The following is a 19,548-nucleotide window of genomic DNA, read 5'->3' as shown; positions in this document are numbered from 1 at the left end:
GACAAACACCTATTGGGGATGGTCTGGGTTTACTTGGTCCTGCCTCAGTTCAGGGGAATGGACTAGATGACTTCTCAAGGTCCCTTCCAGGCTCACATTTTTATTATTCGGTTATTATAAATTCATCTCCGAAGGGACTTCTAGTCATGTGAGTCTTGAGCCAACACCAATGATATTGTTCCAGTTTACACCAGTTGAGGATTTGGCCCTATATTTCAAGTAGTATTTTCCTAGGACACTCCAGCTCCGCTAGTGATGTGTATTCTCCTTTGTAGGAAAAGCATGCTCTGTCTCTTTAAGCATGTCTATACATTTCTTTTCCAGGCTGTTCTGAGCCTAGTTGAAGGCTCCCATGTTCTTTAGTATAAAGTATGAAGGACATTTATCTATCGGACATTATTCTATAATACCCACTAGCACAGTACATTAAGCCTTTGCTAAATGTCCTCACACGTTTTTGTCAACTGCTGGAAATGGCCCACCTTGATTAGCACTACAAAAGGTTTCCCCCGCTCTCCTGCTGGTAATAGCTCACCTTACCTGATCACTCTCATTACAGTGTGTATAGTAACACCCATTGTTTCATGTTCTCTGAGTATATAAATCTCCCCACTGTATTTGCCACTGCATGCATCCGATGAAGTGAGCTGTAGCTCACGAAAGCTTATGCTCAAATAAATTTGTGAGTCTCTAAGGTGCCACAAGTACTCCTTTCCTTTCTTTGAAAGAGGTGCTACTGGGTATTATTGACCAAAGGATCTAGGACCAGAGGAACGACTGAGCAATTCCTCTCTTCCTAAATATCCACAGAGAGTTCCCCAGTAAGCTTCATAGAGTCTTTTGTTCTTCCTACTTCCCTCATTATAGGAAGCTATGCTTGGACTGTACATTAGAGAGACATGGAAGGTCAGGTAATATCTTTTATTGGATCAACTTCTGTTGCTGAGAGACAAGCTTTTGAGCTACACTGAGCACTTCTTCTGGTCATGGGCTGTATACAGCAATTTAAAAATCATTCCAGCAGTGGTAGGATAGTTCTCTGAAAAAGGAAGACCTTGCATCCTGTGCTGAAGCTGGTCATACACTGGATTAGTCTACTTTGCTCTAGAACGTTATCCCTCAACCATTCTGCCGATGATTAAGTAGGGTTCACTTCCATCGCTGATGGTATACTTCCTGTGCTTTGTTGGTTACATTGTCCCAGAAAAAACACCAGTGTCTTGTTACAGGTTCCATAGTGTATACAAGTCTTTATACAACACTGCACTCTTTCCTTTCTCCTACTGCCACTTTTGCTGCAACCCAGGAGCAAGCCTGCTGTAGGTAGCCCTTCGGTGTCCTGTTATAATCATCACCTGTCTTCCAGTCCCTAAACCAATGATCACTTGACTGGACATCTCTTCAGACTGGAAAGTCTAATTCCATTAGGCTGAAAGTCACTACTGAGCAGAGCAAGAGCACAAAAGATTATCAAAACATTTCAATCCTGCTTCAGCTCTACTTTGAAGGCTATGGAGTGATTTACGTTGTGGATAAGTCATGAACATAAGAATGCCCTGCAGGGTTAGAACAATGGTCCATCTAGCCCAGTATCCAATCTTCCAACAGTGGCCGGGGCCAGATGCTTCAGCAAGAGTAAACAGAAATGGGCAATTTGTCATCGAGTCCCAGCTTCTAGCCGTCAGGGGTTCAGGAATACCCAGAGCATGGGGTTGCCTTCCTGACCAACTGGGTTACTAGGCATAGATGGATCTATCTTCTATGAACTCACCTATTTCTTTTTTGAATCCAGTTATCATTTTGGCCTTTACATGATTCATGATTTTATAGACCTCTGTCACATTCCCCCTCAGTCCTCCCTTTTCCAAGTTGAACACTCTTAGTCATTTTAATCTCGCCTCATACGGAAGCTGTTCTATACCCTTAATCATTTGTGTTGCCCTTCTCTGGACTGTATACATTTTCTGAGATGGGGTGACCAGAACCGCATGCAGTATTCCAGGGGTGGCACACCATAGATTTACATAGTGGCATTACAATGTTTTTCTGTCTTAGAATCATAGAATATCAGGGTCGGAAGGGACCTCAGGAGGCCATCTAGTCCAACCCCCTGCTCAAAGCAGGACCAATCTCCAGTTTTTGCCTCGGATCCCTAAACGGCCCCCTCAAGGGTTGAACTCACAACCCTGGGTTTAGCAGGCCAATGCTCAAACCACTGAGCTATCCCTCCCCCCAGGGATCCTATCCGTTTCATAATGGTTCCTAACATTCTCTTAGTGTTTTTGACTGCTGCTGGACATGGAGCCGATATTTTCAGAGACTTACCTGCAGTGAGTTTAAAATCTCTTTCCTGAGGGGTAACAGCTAACTTAAACCCCATCATTGTGCACGTAGAGTTGGGATTATGTTTTCCAATGTGCATTACTTTGCCTTTTCCAACATGCCATTTCATCTGCCATTTTCTTGCCAGTTTTGTAAGATCCCTTTGTAACTCTTTGCAGTATGCTTCAACTTAACTATCTGGAGTAATTTTGTGTGGTCTGCAAACTTTGCCAACTCACAGTATACCCCCTTTTTCATTATGAGTACGTTCAACAGCACTGGTCCCAGTATAGCTCCTAGAAGGAGCCAGCTATTTACCTCTTTCCACTTTGAAAACTGAACGTTTTCTTCCTACCCTTTTTCTCCCTATGTTTTAACCAGTTACTGATTCATGAGAGGACCTTCCCTCTTTTCCCATAACTGCTTAGTTTACTTAAGGGCTTTCAGTGCAGGAGCTTGTCAAAGACTTTCTGAAAGCCCAGGTATACATTCTCCTCTGGACACCCTTATCCACGAATTTGTGGACCAACTCAAAGAATTCTAATGATTGGTAAGACATGATTTCTCTTCACAAAGTCATATTGATTCTGCCCCAGTGTATCCTGTTAATCTATGTGGCCGATCATTCTGATCTTTTCCAAGTTGCAACCAATTTACCTGATACTGAATTTAGGAGACTTTTCTCAAAATTGGTGTCACATTAGTTATCTGCCAGTCATCTCATAGAGAGGCTGATTTAAGCAATAGGCTAGTTACCACAGTTAGCAGGTCTGCAAGTTTATATTTGAGTTCCTTCTGAACTTTTGGGTGAACACCATCTGGTCCTGGTGACTTATTACCATTTAATTTATCAGTTTGTGCTATTGTCCTGGTCATGTGTCCAGCACAGTATTGTAACCCAGAAGGCCTGGTTCCAAGGCCATTGAACTGATTGGAGAGACATTCATGCAATTCCAAAGGGTGTTGGCTCAAATACCCACTGTACAGGTAAGGACAGGAATGCTAGACATGCAGAATAATGTCTCCCACCCCACTAAGACTTCAGAAGGGTGAATTCCACCTTGCCGCTAATTAGATACTAGACAGGATTTCAGGAACGACATGGAATCCTGTACATCACAGCAGATTGTAATATTGATACACCTTCATATTTTGAAGTTATTCAGTGAAGAAGTAATGCAATGGAACTGGATTTATACCTCAGTCAACACCAAGGAGATCAGTGGGATGATACCAAGAAGGTATGTTGCCCATAAAGCTTTCAGATTAGAGGAACTTCAGGGTGTAATACTCAAGTCATCCATATGTGGGACTGGGAATTGAGCAATTGATGAACCATGGCAAAGCCATTTAAATAATTAGAGGATAATAATAATTATCATCCAAAGCAAGAAAACATTTTGTTTGGTCAGTGGTAATGCACGCAAGAAAACACTTTGGTTGGTTGGTTATTGAAAGGGTGTCTCCTGTCTTTCCCTTTGGCTAAGAAAGCGTATAAAAGTGCTTGCAACTCTGGGTTGTTCTATCCACTTCTCTTGACTTCATCCCCTTGGTGAACTGGGTAAGTCTATTGAATTCAAATTACTCTAGTTGTTGCTTTAGTGTTAGTTTTAACTATGGATTGAACTTTCACCAATACTGTGTGATTTTAGCAATATTAATGAGGGTGGTTTTTCTTTCCAAAAGAGACTCTCTGTAACTAGTCAGTTGCAGGCCTTGGCGGTGGCAGACTTTAAAATTATCATGCTGGGATTTTCAAATCATATTTTCAAATCAATTTTCAAAACATATGGGATTGGGACATCCATTTGCAATAAATATAACAGGCTAGTGCATATACCTCCATTACACAATTCTGAAAATTCTCAGCCTTAAACTACTTTAGGAATGGACAGCTTTATTCTGACTCTTTATAGATAAATATAATTGCCAGACCGTCAGCTGACTTCACTGGACTCACAGGTATTTGCAGGAGGGGATGATCTGATCCTCCAGTTTCCATAAAATGCTGGAGATCAGTTTTGAAATATAACAACTGAACAGCAACTTGATTGTTCTTTTTAGTTTAGTGGATGATCTAGATAAGTTTGAGAGGTTGGAAGTGCTTTATATGAATTTCCCTTCAGGGCAAAACTAGCCCCATTTTAGTGATGCTAAGAAGAAATTCTCCTTATGAGCAGTTTCCTCCATAATGGGCCACGTCAGGGCTTCTATAATTTTCTCTCAAGGGTGTGGTGCTGCACAGCATTAGAGACAGGACATTGGATGAACTGGACCAAGAGCTGACCCACTATGGCAAAACTTAAAGTCTTAAGGGTAGAGCTTGTACTGTTCGATCCCGATCTTTAGCTGGTGCAAGCTGAAATAGCAGCTTTGAATGAAAAGTAGCTCTCACTGACTTCACAGGGTGTTGTGCAGCTTAATGGTTGCATGAAGCGGTGAAAAGGTAACTTGTTCTGAAATTGCTGGGATTTTGTGTGTGTGTGTTTGAAGCCTAAGGGGAATCGGTGTGAAGAAATAGAAGGAAGAAACGGGAGCAGATATGTGGCCTTCAACAAAACGTATCTACCTACCTAGCCCCCCTTACTCTAAAACTCAATGCCTGAATCTCTTTTTCCATTATCAGTTGTGTCTTACGTTTTCCTCCCTCCTGTGTTTTTCAGGATTCTCTCCATCACAGAAGATGTCTTACTGCCCGCCCCAGGATTGCTATTATGATATATGCCCACGCCCATGTATTGATGTCCGCAACGAGCCGTGTGTCACATCATGTGGCGATTCGAGTGCAGTGGTTTATGCGCCACCAGTTGTTGTGAGATTCCCAGGACCAACTCTCGCTACTTGCCCTCAAGACAGCATTGTGGGAACAACCATACCAAATTTGCCCGCAAGACCTGGAGTCCCATATGGTTCTAGTGGCGGTTTCAGAGGCTCAATCGGTTCTGGGGCTAGTTATGGTGGTGGATATGGGGGAGATTATGGTGGTGGTTACGGGGGAGGTAACGTTGTTGTTTATGGGAGTGGAGCCGGGGGTGGTTATGGAGGTGGAGCCGGGCGTGGTTATGGGGGTGGTTATGGAGGCTCATATGGTTACGGGGGCTCATGTGGTTATAGCAGGAAGTCATATCGTAGCATTTCTGGGGGAGGATATTCTGGGTCCGGCTATGGAAATTGTGGGCCATGTTAAACCCAGAAGAACGAGCCATGGAATGAGAAACAATCAGGAAATGACAAGGTAGAGATTCACAACTGATCTAATGGACAATGATGCCTACAACTCTACTTGCAGACTGTGGGTGTTCATCACCTCTGTAAATCAGGCCTGTCGGTCTCTTCCACTTGTTACATATTAGTGTAGGTTTATGATCCAATGGTTTTGCAGCTTAGTCTTATGCTCCTATTGTGCTTTGCGCTACTTGATGTTGAACTGGCTAAAACAAGTCACTTGGTTGAAAAAGGGACGTGATTTTCAAAGTCAGCAGCTTCAAGACAGAAAGCAGATCATCTTGTGTGAAAAGCATCACTTTGGAGCGGGTGATTGGTTCTTGCTCGTATTGTAACCCTGAAAATACATTCTTTGTACTCTGCATTCATTCATTCTGCAAGTGTGTGCTCCGCTGCTCATTCCCATTAAAAATTATTCTGCATCATAGCATTGGCCTTCTGGTTTTACTTTCTCCTCCCTTCTTTCTATCCAAAGCAACTTGGGTGAAATTCACCCTGGTGCAGACGCTCAGTACGTGCCCTCCGCACAACAACCCTCTGCCTCAAGGGAATAACTGAACAGCAAAGTGCATTAACTGGTCAATAGCATGGGGCTGGCCATCTTCCCAAGGGAGATATTCCCCCTTGTTCCAAAAGTCTCAGAAGGGAATTAGAATATATTTCCCAGCTCTAAATATTATATAAAATTGTAGAATCCTGGAAATAGAGGGCTGGAAGGAACCTTGGGATGTCACCTTGTCCAGGCCCCTGTGCGGACGCAGGACCCGACCTGACTGGTCTTTGTCAAACCTCTCCTTATAAACCGTCAATGATGGAGATTCCACAACTTCCCGTCAAAGCCTGAAATCAATGCTTTACAATCATAATAGTTAGAAAGTTATGGCCAGTATCTAACCTGTATCTCCCATCATGCAGATTAAGCCTATTACATCTCATTTTATCTTCAGCGGACATGCAGTACAATTTACCATCATGCTCTTTAAAATGGCCCTACACAAACCCACCAAGTCTCTTTTCCTGCAAAATGTATTCACAGAAGAACTGAAAACTAAGAATTTCAAAAGTGCTAGATCCTAGATTCTACTTGAGAGGTAACTTAGATCGATCCCTGCCCCCCGTCGTGTAGACCAGGCCTTAGATAGATAAGTAGATTGTAATCTCCCCAAAATGAGTGATTTATTACCACCACCCTTTTTACTTATAGGGAGATGAAAGAGAATATTGATTTTGCAAAGGTGATTCAAGACATCTGTGGCGAAACCCAAGACGTCGATTTTCAAAAGCAACTGGTGATTTTGGTTCCTAACTTCAGACATCTTGAAAAAATCCTTGTTTTTAGAAGTACTCGCTGTCTAGTCTCTGGACCCCTGTTCTCATGAATACGTCTCAAGCAGAATCTAGGACCATGCACTTTTGAAATTCTTAGTTTTCAGTTCTTCTGTGCATATGTTTTGCAGGAACAGAGACTTAGAAATTTCGGGCATGAAACAAGCCAAGTGTTTCTAGTATAGTAAGTAGGTGTCACTTGAAGAAAATTCATTATTCAAGTAAAAATCCTTTCACTCATATTCTCTTAAGGGTTATCATTTTATTATTTTAGAGTCCTATCTATATCTTGATCTTAGGAAAGTTTTTCACAGTCACCCAGATACTCTTATACGCAAACTTTCCCTCAACCACGTCAACCTAGAACGCTATACGTAGGGGGGTACCCAGAGGAGGTTATCCTGGGTCTTTTGCTTGTCAATATATTCTCTAATAACTTGAATAATGGCGTCGACAGTTCACTGATAATATTTGCAGAGGACACCAAGCTGAGAGAGGTTGCAAGCACTTTGGAAGACAGGATGAGAAGTCAAAATGAGCTTCACTAATTGGAGACTTCATCTGAAATCAATAAACTGAAATTCAATAAAGGCAACTACAAAGTATGAAGTTTGGGAAGGAAATTGTCACACTTGGATAGGGACTGGTGAAGCGTAAGCTGGAGTTTTGTCTCCAGTTTGGGGCATCATACTTCAATAGGGAAGATGTGGACAAACTGAAGAGAGTCCAGAGGAGAGCTACAAAAATGTCAAAAATTTTAGAAACCTGACATCTGAGGAAAAATTGAAAACACTGGGCCTGGTTAGTGTAAAGAAAAGCAGATTTACGGGGACCGGATAAAACTTTTAAGTATGTGTAGGGCTGTTTTAAAGAGCATGATGGTAAATTATTCTGCATGTCCGCTGAAGATAAGATGAGATGTAATTGGCTTAATCTGCATGATGGGAGATACAGGTTAGATACTGGCCATAACTTTCTAACTATTATGATTGTAAAGCATTGATTTCAGGCTTTGATGGGAAGTTGTGGAATCTCCATCATTGACAGTTTATAAGGAGAGGTTTGACGAAGACCAGTCAGGTCAGGTCCTGCGTCTGCACACGGTGGACTATAAGGTGGATAGAAAGCTGGCTAGATTTTCGGGCTCAGAGGGTAGAGCTCAATGGCTCCATGTCTAGCTAGCAGCTGGTATGAAGTGGAGTGCCCCAAGGGTCGGTCCTGGGGCCGGTTTTGTTCAATATCTTCATAAATGATCTGGAGGATGGTGTGGATTGCACCCTCAGCAAGTTTGCAGATGACACTAAACTGGGAGTAGAGGTAAATACGCTGGAGGGTAGGGATAGGATACAGAGGAACCTAGACAAATTGGAGGATTGGGCCAAAAGAAATCTGATGAGGTTCAACAAGGACAAGTGCAGAGTCCTGCACTTAGGACGGAAGAATCCAATGCACCGCTACAGACTAGGTACCGAATGGCTCGGCAGCAGTTCTACAGAAAAGGACCTAGGGGTTACAGTGGACGAGAAGCTGGATATGAGTCAACAGTGTGCCCTTGTTGCCAAGAAGGCCTTTTGGGATGTATACGTAGGGGCATTGCCAGCAGATTGAGGGAAGTGATCGTTCCCCTCTATTCGACATTGGTGAGGCCTCATCTGGAGTATTGTGTCCAGTTTTGGGCCCCATGCTACAAGAAGGATGTGGAAAAATTGGAAAGAGTCCAGCGGAGGGCAACAAAAATGATTAGGGGTCTGGAACACATGACTTATGAGGAGAGGCTGAGGGAACTGGGATTGTTCAGTCTACGGAAGAGAAAATGAGGGGGGATTTGATAGCTGCTTTCAACTACCTGAAAGGATGGCTCTAGACTGTTCTCAGAGGTAGCACATGACAGAACAAGGAGTAATGGTCTCAAGTTGCAGTGGGGGAGGTTTAGGTTGGATATTAGGAAAAACTTTTTCACTAGGAGGGTGGTAAAACACTGGAATGCGTTACCTAGGGAGGTGGTGGAATCTCCTTCCTTAGAAGTTTTTAAGGTCAGGCTTGACAAAGCCCTGACTGGGGTGATTTAATTGGGGATGGGTCCTGCTTTGAGCAGGGGGTTGGACTAGAACCTCCTGAGGTCCCTTCCAACCCTGATATTCTATGATTCTATGATTCATGGCCAGCCCCATGCTATTGACCAGTTAATGCACTTTGCTGTTCAGTTATTCCCTTGAGGCAGAGGGTTGTTGTGCGGAGGGCACGTACTGAGCGTCTGCACCAGGGTGAATTTCACCCAAGTTGCTTTGGATAGAAAGAAGGGAGGAGAAAGTAAAACCAGAAGGCCAATGCTATGATGCAGAATAATTTTTAATGGGAATGAGCAGCGGAGCACACACTTGCAGAATGAATGAATGCAGAGTACAAAGAATGTATTTTCAGGGTTACAATACGAGCAAGAACCAATCACCCGCTCCAAAGTGATGCTTTTCACACAAGATGATCTGCTTTCTGTCTTGAAGCTGCTGACTTTGAAAATCACGTCCCTTTTTCAACCAAGTGACTTGTTTTAGCCAGTTCAACATCAAGTAGCGCAAAGCACAATAGGAGCATAAGACTAAGCTGCAAAACCATTGGATCATAAACCTACACTAATATGTAACAAGTGGAAGAGACCGACAGGCCTGATTTACAGAGGTGATGAACACCCACAGTCTGCAAGTAGAGTTGTAGGCATCATTGTCCATTAGATCAGTTGTGAATCTCTACCTTGTCATTTCCTGATTGTTTCTCATTCCATGGCTCGTTCTTCTGGGTTTAACATGGCCCACAATTTCCATAGCCGGACCCAGAATATCCTCCCCCAGAAATGCTACGATATGACTTCCTGCTATAACCACATGAGCCCCCGTAACCATATGAGCCTCCATAACCACCCCCATAACCACGCCCGGCTCCACCTCCATAACCACCCCCGGCTCCACTCCCATAAACAACAACGTTACCTCCCCCGTAACCACCACCATAATCTCCCCCATATCCACCACCATAACTAGCCCCAGAACCGATTGAGCCTCTGAAACCGCCACTAGAACCATATGGGACTCCAGGTCTTGCGGGCAAATTTGGTATGGTTGTTCCCACAATGCTGTCTTGAGGGCAAGTAGCGAGAGTTGGTCCTGGGAATCTCACAACAACTGGTGGCGCATAAACCACTGCACTCGAATCGCCACATGATGTGACACACGGCTCGTTGCGGACATCAATACATGGGCGTGGGCATATATCATAATAGCAATCCTGGGGCGGGCAGTAAGACATCTTCTGTGATGGAGAGAATCCTGAAAAACACAGGAGGGAGGAAAACGTAAGACACAACTGATAATGGAAAAAGAGATTCAGGCATTGAGTTTTAGAGTAAGGGGGGCTAGGTAGGTAGATACGTTTTGTTGAAGGCCACATATCTGCTCCCGTTTCTTCCTTCTATTTCTTCACACCGATTCCCCTTAGGCTTCAAACACACACACACAAAATCCCAGCAATTTCAGAACAAGTTACCTTTTCACCGCTTCATGCAACCATTAAGCTGCACAACACCCTGTGAAGTCAGTGAGAGCTACTTTTCATTCAAAGCTGCTATTTCAGCTTGCACCAGCTAAAGATCGGGATCGAACAGTACAAGCTCTACCCTTAAGACTTTAAGTTTTGCCATAGTGGGTCAGCTCTTGGTCCAGTTCATCCAATGTCCTGTCTCTAATGCTGTGCAGCACCACACCCTTGAGAGAAAATTATAGAAGCCCTGACGTGGCCCATTATGGAGGAAACTGCTCATAAGGAGAATTTCTTCTTAGCATCACTAAAATGGGGCTAGTTTTGCCCTGAAGGGAAATTCATATAAAGCACTTCCAACCTCTCAAACTTATCTAGATCATCCACTAAACTAAAAAGAACAATCAAGTTGCTGTTCAGTTGTTATATTTCAAAACTGATCTCCAGCATTTTATGGAAACTGGAGGATCAGATCATCCCCTCCTGCAAATACCTGTGAGTCCAGTGAAGTCAGCTGACGGTCTGGCAATTATATTTATCTATAAAGAATCAGAATAAAGCTGTCCATTCCTAAAGTAGTTTAAGGCTGAGAATTTTCAGAATTGTGTAATGGAGGTATATGCACTAGCCTGTTATATTTATTGCAAATGGATGTCCCAATCCCATATGTTTTGAAAATTGATTTGAAAATATGATTTGAAAATCCCAGCATGATAATTTTAAAGTCTGCCACCGCCAAGGCCTGCAACTGACTAGTTACAGAGAGTCTCTTTTGGAAAGAAAAACCACCCTCATTAATATTGCTAAAATCACACAGTATTGGTGAAAGTTCAATCCATAGTTAAAACTAACACTAAAGCAACAACTAGAGTAATTTGAATTCAATAGACTTACCCAGTTCACCAAGGGGATGAAGTCAAGAGAAGTGGATAGAACAACCCAGAGTTGCAAGCACTTTTATACGCTTTCTTAGCCAAAGGGAAAGACAGGAGACACCCTTTCAATAACCAACCAACCAAAGTGTTTTCTTGCGTGCATTACCACTGACCAAACAAAATGTTTTCTTGCTTTGGATGATAATTATTATTATCCTCTAATTATTTAAATGGCTTTGCCATGGTTCATCAATTGCTCAATTCCCAGTCCCACATATGGATGACTTGAGTATTACACCCTGAAGTTCCTCTAATCTGAAAGCTTTATGGGCAACATACCTTCTTGGTATCATCCCACTGATCTCCTTGGTGTTGACTGAGGTATAAATCCAGTTCCATTGCATTACTTCTTCACTGAATAACTTCAAAATATGAAGGTGTATCAATATTACAATCTGCTGTGATGTACAGGATTCCATGTCGTTCCTGAAATCCTGTCTAGTATCTAATTAGCGGCAAGGTGGAATTCACCCTTCTGAAGTCTTAGTGGGGTGGGAGACATTATTCTGCATGTCTAGCATTCCTGTCCTTACCTGTACAGTGGGTATTTGAGCCAACACCCTTTGGAATTGCATGAATGTCTCTCCAATCAGTTCAATGGCCTTGGAACCAGGCCTTCTGGGTTACAATACTGTGCTGGACACATGACCAGGACAATAGCACAAACTGATAAATTAAATGGTAATAAGTCACCAGGACCAGATGGTGTTCACCCAAAAGTTCAGAAGGAACTCAAATATAAACTTGCAGACCTGCTAACTGTGGTAACTAGCCTATTGCTTAAATCAGCCTCTCTATGAGATGACTGGCAGATAACTAATGTGACACCAATTTTGAGAAAAGTCTCCTAAATTCAGTATCAGGTAAATTGGTTGCAACTTGGAAAAGATCAGAATGATCGGCCACATAGATTAACAGGATACACTGGGGCAGAATCAATATGACTTTGTGAAGAGAAATCATGTCTTACCAATCATTAGAATTCTTTGAGTTGGTCCACAAATTCGTGGATAAGGGTGTCCAGAGGAGAATGTATACCTGGGCTTTCAGAAAGTCTTTGACAAGCTCCTGCACTGAAAGCCCTTAAGTAAACTAAGCAGTTATGGGAAAAGAGGGAAGGTCCTCTCATGAATCAGTAACTGGTTAAAACATAGGGAGAAAAAGGGTAGGAAGAAAACGTTCAGTTTTCAAAGTGGAAAGAGGTAAATAGCTGGCTCCTTCTAGGAGCTATACTGGGACCAGTGCTGTTGAACGTACTCATAATGAAAAAGGGGGTATACTGTGAGTTGGCAAAGTTTGCAGACCACACAAAATTACTCCAGATAGTTAAGTTGAAGCATACTGCAAAGAGTTACAAAGGGATCTTACAAAACTGGCAAGAAAATGGCAGATGAAATGGCATGTTGGAAAAGGCAAAGTAATGCACATTGGAAAACATAATCCCAACTCTACGTGCACAATGATGGGGTTTAAGTTAGCTGTTACCCCTCAGGAAAGAGATTTTAAACTCACTGCAGGTAAGTCTCTGAAAATATCGGCTCCATGTCCAGCAGCAGTCAAAAACACTAAGAGAATGTTAGGAACCATTATGAAACGGATAGGATCCCTGGGGGGAGGGATAGCTCAGTGGTTTGAGCATTGGCCTGCTAAACCCAGGGTTGTGAGTTCAACCCTTGAGGGGGCCGTTTAGGGATCCGAGGCAAAAACTGGAGATTGGTCCTGCTTTGAGCAGGGGGTTGGACTAGATGGCCTCCTGAGGTCCCTTCCGACCCTGATATTCTATGATTCTAAGACAGAAAAACATTGTAATGCCACTATGTAAATCTATGGTGTGCCACCCCTGGAATACTGCATGCGGTTCTGGTCACCCCATCTCAGAAAATGTATACAGTCCAGAGAAGGGCAACACAAATGATTAAGGGTATAGAACAGCTTCCGTATGAGGCGAGATTAAAATGACTAAGAGTGTTCAACTTGGAAAAGGGAGGACTGAGGGGGAATGTGACAGAGGTCTATAAAATCATGAATCATGTAAAGGCCAAAATGATAACTGGATTCAAAAAAGAAATAGGTGAGTTCATAGAAGATAGATCCATCTATGCCTAGTAACCCAGTTGGTCAGGAAGGCAACCCCATGCTCTGGGTATTCCTGAACCCCTGACGGCTAGAAGCTGGGACTCGATGACAAATTGCCCATTTCTGTTTACTCTTGCTGAAGCATCTGGCCCCGGCCACTGTTGGAAGATTGGATACTGGGCTAGATGGACCATTGTTCTAACCCTGCAGGGCATTCTTATGTTCATGACTTATCCACAATGTGTTAAATGACTTTTCATTTCAATTTTCACCAGAAAGGTTAGTAATGATCAGACGTCTAACATAGTAAAGGCCAGTGGAAAATGAAGTAGGATCAGAGGCTAAAATAGGGAAAGTACAAGTTAAAAACACTTAGACAAATCAGATGTCTTCAAGTTACCAGGGCCTGATTAAATACATGCTAGAATACTCAAGGAGCTGACTGAGTTGGTATCTGAGTCATTCGGGATCATCGGAGAAGAGCAACAAAAATGATTAAAGGTCTAGAAAACACGGCCTTTGAGGGAACATTGCAGAAATTAGGCTTGTATACTCTGGAGAGGAGAAGACTGAGAGGCGACATGATAACAGTTTCCAAGCACATAAAAGGTTGTTAGAAGGAGGAGGGAGAAAACTTGTTCTCCTTAACCTCTGAGGATAGAACAAGAAGCAATGGTCTCAAATTGCAGGTTGGGCCATTTAGATTGGATATTAGGAAAAACTTCCGAACGCCAGAGTGGTTAAGCACTGGAATAAATTACCCAGGGAGGTTGTGGAATCTCTATCAATAGAGATCTTAAGAGAAAGTTAGAAAAACACCTGTCAGGGATGGTCTAGATAAAACTTAGTCCTGCCATGAGTGCAGGGGACTGGACTATATGACCTCCTAAGGTCCCTTCCAGGCCTACATTTCTGTGATTCTACGATTGAGCGGACGTTTTCAGAAAACTTCCCACAATAATTCCAAGATCTTTCTTGAGTGGCAACAACTAAATTAGACCCCATCATTGTTAGTGTATAATTGAGATTATATTTTTCAATCTCTATTACTTTGCATTTGTCAACTTGAAATCGTACTACCATTTTCTTGCCCAGTCACCCAGTTTTGTAAGATCTCTTTGTAACTCTTTGCAGTATGCACTGCACTTAACTATCATAAGTATTTTGTGTGGCCTGCAAACTTTGCCAATTCATAATTTACCTCTTTTTCCAGATCATTTATGAATACATTAAAGAGCACTGGCTCCTTAAGGGAGCCCACGGTTTACCTATTTCCACTTTGAAAACTAAAAATTTCCTTTCTATCCCTTTCCCATTATTTATTAACTGGTTACTAATCCATGAGAGAACTTTCCCTTTTCCCCATAACTGCTTTAGTTTGTTTAAGAGTATTTGGTGCGGGAGCTTGTCAAAGACTTTCTGAAAGTCCAAGTACCCATTCTCCACTGGATCACCCTTGCCCAGATATTTGTTAACTGACTCAAAGAATTCTAATGATTAGTAAGCCATGACTTCTCTTCACAAAAGCCATATTGACTCTTCCCCCACATATCATGTTCCTCTATATGGCTGATAATACTGATCTTTACTATAGTTTCAAACAATATACCTTGTACTGAACTTCAGAGCCATTTTTAAAAATCGGCATCACATTAGATATCCGTCAATCATCTGATAGAGAGGCTGCTGTAAGCAATAGACTTCTTACCACAGTTAGTACTGAGGCAATTTCATATTTGAGTTCCTTCTGAACTCTTGGGTGAATACCATCTGGTCCTGGTGACTTATTACTATTTAATTTATCCGTTTGTGCCATTGCCCTGGTCATGTGTCCGGCACAGTACTGTAACCCAAAAGGCCTGGTTCCAAGGCCATCGAACTGATTGGAGAGATAGTCATGCACTTCAAAAGGGTGTTGGCTCAAACATACATGGTATAGCTAAGGGTGGGAATACTAAGCATGCAGAATAATGTCTCCCACCCTACAAGGATTTAGAAGGGTGAACTCCACCTTGTCACTAATTAGATGCTTGTTGGGATTTAATGAAATAACATGCAATCCTGTATGTCACAGCAGATTGTAACCTCGATACGCCTCTGAGTCACCCTCAAGTTTTTCAGTGGAGTACTAATGAAATGGAACTGGATTTATACCTGTGTCAACACCAAGGAGATCAGAGAGATAATACCAGGGAGGTATCTTGCCCACAAAGATTTAAGATGAAATGTTCATGTCATCTATGTGGAACTGAGAATTGAGTAATTGATTAATCATGATCAAGACTACTGCAAACATTAGAAGTGTTACCCATCGAGAAAAACACTTTGTTTTGTTACTGATAAGGTCTTAGTACAGAAAGGGTGTCTCCTAGCCTTCTCATTGGCTAAGAAGGCATATAAAAGTGCTTGCAAGGCCGGGTTGTTCTATCCACCTCTCTTGACTTCATCCCCTTGGTGACCTGGGTAAGTCTATTGAATTCAAACTACTCTAGTTGTTGCTTTAGAGATAGTTTAACTATGGTCTGAACCTGCACCAACAGTCTGTAAGATTAGCAGTATTAAGGAGGTTAGTTCTTTCTTTCCAAAAGAGGCTCTCTGGAACTAGTCCGTTGCAGGCCTTGGTGGATTCCGACTTTAAAAATATCACGCTAGGATTAACAAATGGGACGGGGACACCCATTCCCAATAATTATACTAGGGTAGGCTATGTAAATCCATTCCACAATTCTGAAAAATTGCAGCCTTAAACGACTTTAGGAATGGACAGCTTTATTCTGACCCGTTATAGACAAGTAAGACTGGCAGACCTTGAGCCGACTCCACTGGATTCAGAAGTATTTTCATGAGGGGATGACCTGATCCTGCTGTTTCCATAAAACCCTGGAGATCAATTTTGAAATATAGATCTTTACCTGGTGTAAGTTGAAATAGCACCTTTGAACTAAAAGCAACTATGATGACTTAGATCAGATGAGGGTTCTAGCCCCACTTTGAGCTCATTTAACAAGGGTACTCGCATTCTTAACAACTTCTCTGCACTTCTTTCTGGTAAAACTTTCCAAAAGGATTTGAAAATTCCAGGCATCCATAACGGAAATAGTTTCTACTGTGGGTTTAGGAATTAGACTCTGTGTTTTTTAACTCATTCATCCTGGGCTGTCTAGAACAGAATGTCCTGGGGTCAGGGCAGAGGACAAGGACGCAGTTAATCTGCATTCGGATTCTGCATTTGATTTCCTCTGTGGTGGTGGGCAATAGGATGAGCTTCTCAAACAGCACAGCACTCAGACAGTGTAGCTGCAATGAAAGCTGGGACTCTAATCTCCTGAAGCTACATCAACAAAGAGACTTAAGCATCTAAGGTCCCCTTTAGGCAATGAAGTCCAACAATAAGGTGACACTGATGTCTTCCAAACTGCCAGCACTGCAGGCACCTAAATTCTCTCAGCACCTAAGTTTCTATTTATGCACATGCAGAAAACCACCAATGTCCTGATTCTCCCATGGTGCTCAGTGTCCTGGCTCCAGGGGGAATTTCCCCCCGATCTCACCTATGGCTCATAGTGCATTAGGTTGCCTCAGGGCACACCTTACCAGTTCAAGATGCACCACAGACACAACTGAAGGTGACCACATCAGGGCTTTGGTGGGCTAGTGGCATGGGGGTGTTCTAGAATATCTGATAGCCCAGTGGTTAGAGCACTCTGCTCAGATTTAGGAGACCTGTTTTCACAATCTCACTCTGTCAAAGTCAGAGCAGCAACTTGACCCCAGATCTGACAACTCACAGGTGAGCTCCTTACCTCTGGTCTTACTCTTTGTTTGTTGTACAGTGCCTGTCACAATGGGGCCCTAGTCTCAGTTGCAGCAGTTAGGAGCAATTGGAATTTCCTAATGATCAATTCTATCACAAATAGCAATTAGGAAGGTCTAAATTCTGCTTCCAACCCATCCAATGACTCACCAATGATGGTGAGCAAGTCACTTGCATCTATCCTCTGTGCTGTTAATCTTGTCTCCCAACGAAAATAGCAACTCACTTGTGTGTTGTGCAGCTTTATGCTTGCATGGAGCAGTGAAAGGGTAATTTCTCATGAAATTGCTTGGAATTATTTTAGTTTGTTTTTGTTTCTGAAGCTTAAGGGGGAATGGGTTCAGAGGACTAGAAGGAAGAAACAGAAGCAGATATGTGGCCTTCAACAAAACTTATCTACCTACCTAACCCCCATTACTCTAAAACTCAATGCCTGAATCTCTTTTTCCATTATCAGTTGTGTCTTATGTTTTCCTCCCTCCTGTGTTTTTCAGGATTCTCTCCATCACAGAAGATGTCTTACTGCCCGCCCCAGGATTGCTATTATGATATATGCCCACGCCCATGTATTGACGTCCGCAACGAGCCGTGTGTCACATCATGTGGCGATTCGAGTGCAGTGGTTTATGCGCCACCAGTTGTTGTGAGATTCCCAGGACCAACTCTCGCTACTTGCCCTCAAGACAGCATTGTGGGAACAACCATACCAAATTTGCCCGCAAGACCTGGAGTCCCATATGGTTCTAGTGGCGGTTTCAGAGGCTCAATCGGTTCTGGGGGTAGTTATGGTGGTGGTTATGGGGGAGATTATGGTGGTGGTTACGGGGGAGGTAACGTTGTTGTTTATGGGAGTGGAGCCGGGGGTGGTTATGGAGGTGGAGCCGGGCGTGGTTATGGGGGTGGTTATGGAGGCTCATATGGTTACGGGGGCTCATGTGGTTATAGCAGGAAGTCATATCGTAGCATTTCTGGGGGAGGATATTCTGGGTCTGGCTATGGAAATTGTGGGCCATGTTAAACCCAGAAGAACGAGCCATGGAATGAGAAACAATCAGGAAATGACAAGATAGAGATTCACAGCTGATCTAATGGACAATGATGCCTACAACTCTACTTGCAGACTGTGGGTGTTCATCACCTCTGTAAATCAGGCCTGTCGGTCTCTTCCACTTGTTACATATTAGTGTAGGTTTATGATCCAATGGTTTTGCAGCTTAGTCTTATGCTCCTATTGTGCTTTGCGCTACTTGATGTTGAACTGGCTAAAACAAGTCACTTGGTTGAAAAAGGGACGTGATTTTCAAAGTCAGCAGCTTCAAGACAGAAAGCAGATCATCTTGTGTGAAAAGCATCACTTTGGAGCGGGTGATTGGTTCTTGCTCGTATTGTAACCCTGATAATACATTCTTTGTACTCTGCATTCATTCATTCTGCAAGTGTGTGCTCCGTTGCTCATTCCCATTAAAAATTATTCTGCATCATAGCATTGGCCTTCTGGTTTTACTTTCTCCTCCCTTCTTTCTATCCAAAGCGATTTGGGTGAAATTCACCCCAGTGTAGATGCTTCGTATGTGCCCCCTGCACTACAAACCTCCACCTCAAGGGAATAACTAAGCAGCAGCTGTTCAATAGCATGGTGCTGGCCATCTGCCCAGGGGAGATATTCCTCCGTGTTCCAAAAGTCTCAGAAGGGAATTAGATATATTTCCCTACTCTAAATATTATATAAAATTGCAGAATCATGGAAATATAGGGCTGGAAGGAATCTTGGGATGTCACCTAGTCCAGCCCCCTTTGCGGACGCAGGACCTGACCTGACTGGTCTTCGGCAAATCTCTGCTTATAAACCGTGAATGATTTACAACTTCCCATGAAAGCTTGAAATCAATGCTTTACAATCATTATAGTTAGAAAGCTATGGCTAATATCTAACCTGTATCTCCTATCATGCAGATTAAGCCACTTATATCTCATCTTATCTTCAGCGGACATGCAGAATAATTGATCACCATACTCTTTAAAGTATGCTATGCATACTTGAAAGTGTTATCCGGTCCCCCGTCAGTCTGCTTTTCTTAACACTAACCAGACCCAGTGTTTTCAATTTTTCCTCAGATGTTAGGTTTCTATAATTTTTTGTCATTTTTGTAGCTCTCCTCTGGACTCTCTCCAGTTTGTCCACGTCTTCCCTATTGAAGTATGATGCCCTAACTGGAGACAGAACTCCAGCTTACGCGTCCCCAGTCCCTATCCGAGTGTGACAATTTCCTTCCCAAACTTCATACTTTGTAGTTGCCTTTATTGAATTTCAGTTTATTGATT

General features: G+C 42.8%; 3 protein-coding genes across 3 annotated transcripts; 2 read left to right on the top strand and 1 right to left on the bottom strand.

Moving 5' to 3' along the window:
* The first annotated feature begins 3,815 nt into the window (after positions 1–3,815).
* LOC311512319 (uncharacterized protein) lies at positions 3,816–5,974 on the top strand. Its single transcript, XM_084613466.1, has 2 exons — positions 3,816–3,883; positions 4,986–5,974. The coding sequence occupies exon 2, from the start codon at positions 5,006–5,008 to the stop codon at positions 5,507–5,509; it is 504 nt and encodes a 167-aa protein (XP_084469592.1). The 5' UTR covers positions 3,816–3,883; positions 4,986–5,005; the 3' UTR covers positions 5,510–5,974.
* Positions 5,975–9,204: 3,230 nt separating this feature from the next.
* LOC311512318 (uncharacterized protein) lies at positions 9,205–11,363 on the bottom strand. Its single transcript, XM_084613465.1, has 2 exons — positions 11,296–11,363; positions 9,205–10,193 (listed from the first exon to the last, which is right to left on the bottom strand). Exon 2 carries the CDS (start codon positions 10,171–10,173, stop codon positions 9,670–9,672), a length of 504 nt encoding a protein of 167 aa, XP_084469591.1. The 5' UTR covers positions 10,174–10,193; positions 11,296–11,363; the 3' UTR covers positions 9,205–9,669.
* A 4,470-nt stretch (positions 11,364–15,833) lies between these two features.
* Positions 15,834–18,709, top strand: LOC311512320 (uncharacterized protein). Its single transcript, XM_084613467.1, has 2 exons — positions 15,834–15,875; positions 17,721–18,709. The coding sequence occupies exon 2, from the start codon at positions 17,741–17,743 to the stop codon at positions 18,242–18,244; it is 504 nt and encodes a 167-aa protein (XP_084469593.1). The 5' UTR covers positions 15,834–15,875; positions 17,721–17,740; the 3' UTR covers positions 18,245–18,709.
* The last annotated feature ends 839 nt before the right edge of the window (positions 18,710–19,548 follow it).

The sequence above is a fragment of the Lepidochelys olivacea genome (assembly GCF_965140295.1).
Source record: "Lepidochelys olivacea isolate rLepOli2 genome assembly, chromosome: 24".
Classification (NCBI taxonomy): Eukaryota; Metazoa; Chordata; order Testudines; family Cheloniidae; genus Lepidochelys; species Lepidochelys olivacea.
This window is presented reverse-complemented; position numbering and strand designations above follow the sequence as displayed.

What these genes read in the sequence shown, in the direction of transcription:
- LOC311512319 (XM_084613466.1), top strand. Translation starts at nt 5,006, where the DNA reads ATGTCTTACTGCCCGCCCCAGGATTGCTATTATGATATATGCCCACGC.
- LOC311512320 (XM_084613467.1), top strand. Translation starts at nt 17,741, where the DNA reads ATGTCTTACTGCCCGCCCCAGGATTGCTATTATGATATATGCCCACGC.
- LOC311512318 (XM_084613465.1), bottom strand. Translation starts at nt 10,173, where the DNA reads ATGTCTTACTGCCCGCCCCAGGATTGCTATTATGATATATGCCCACGC.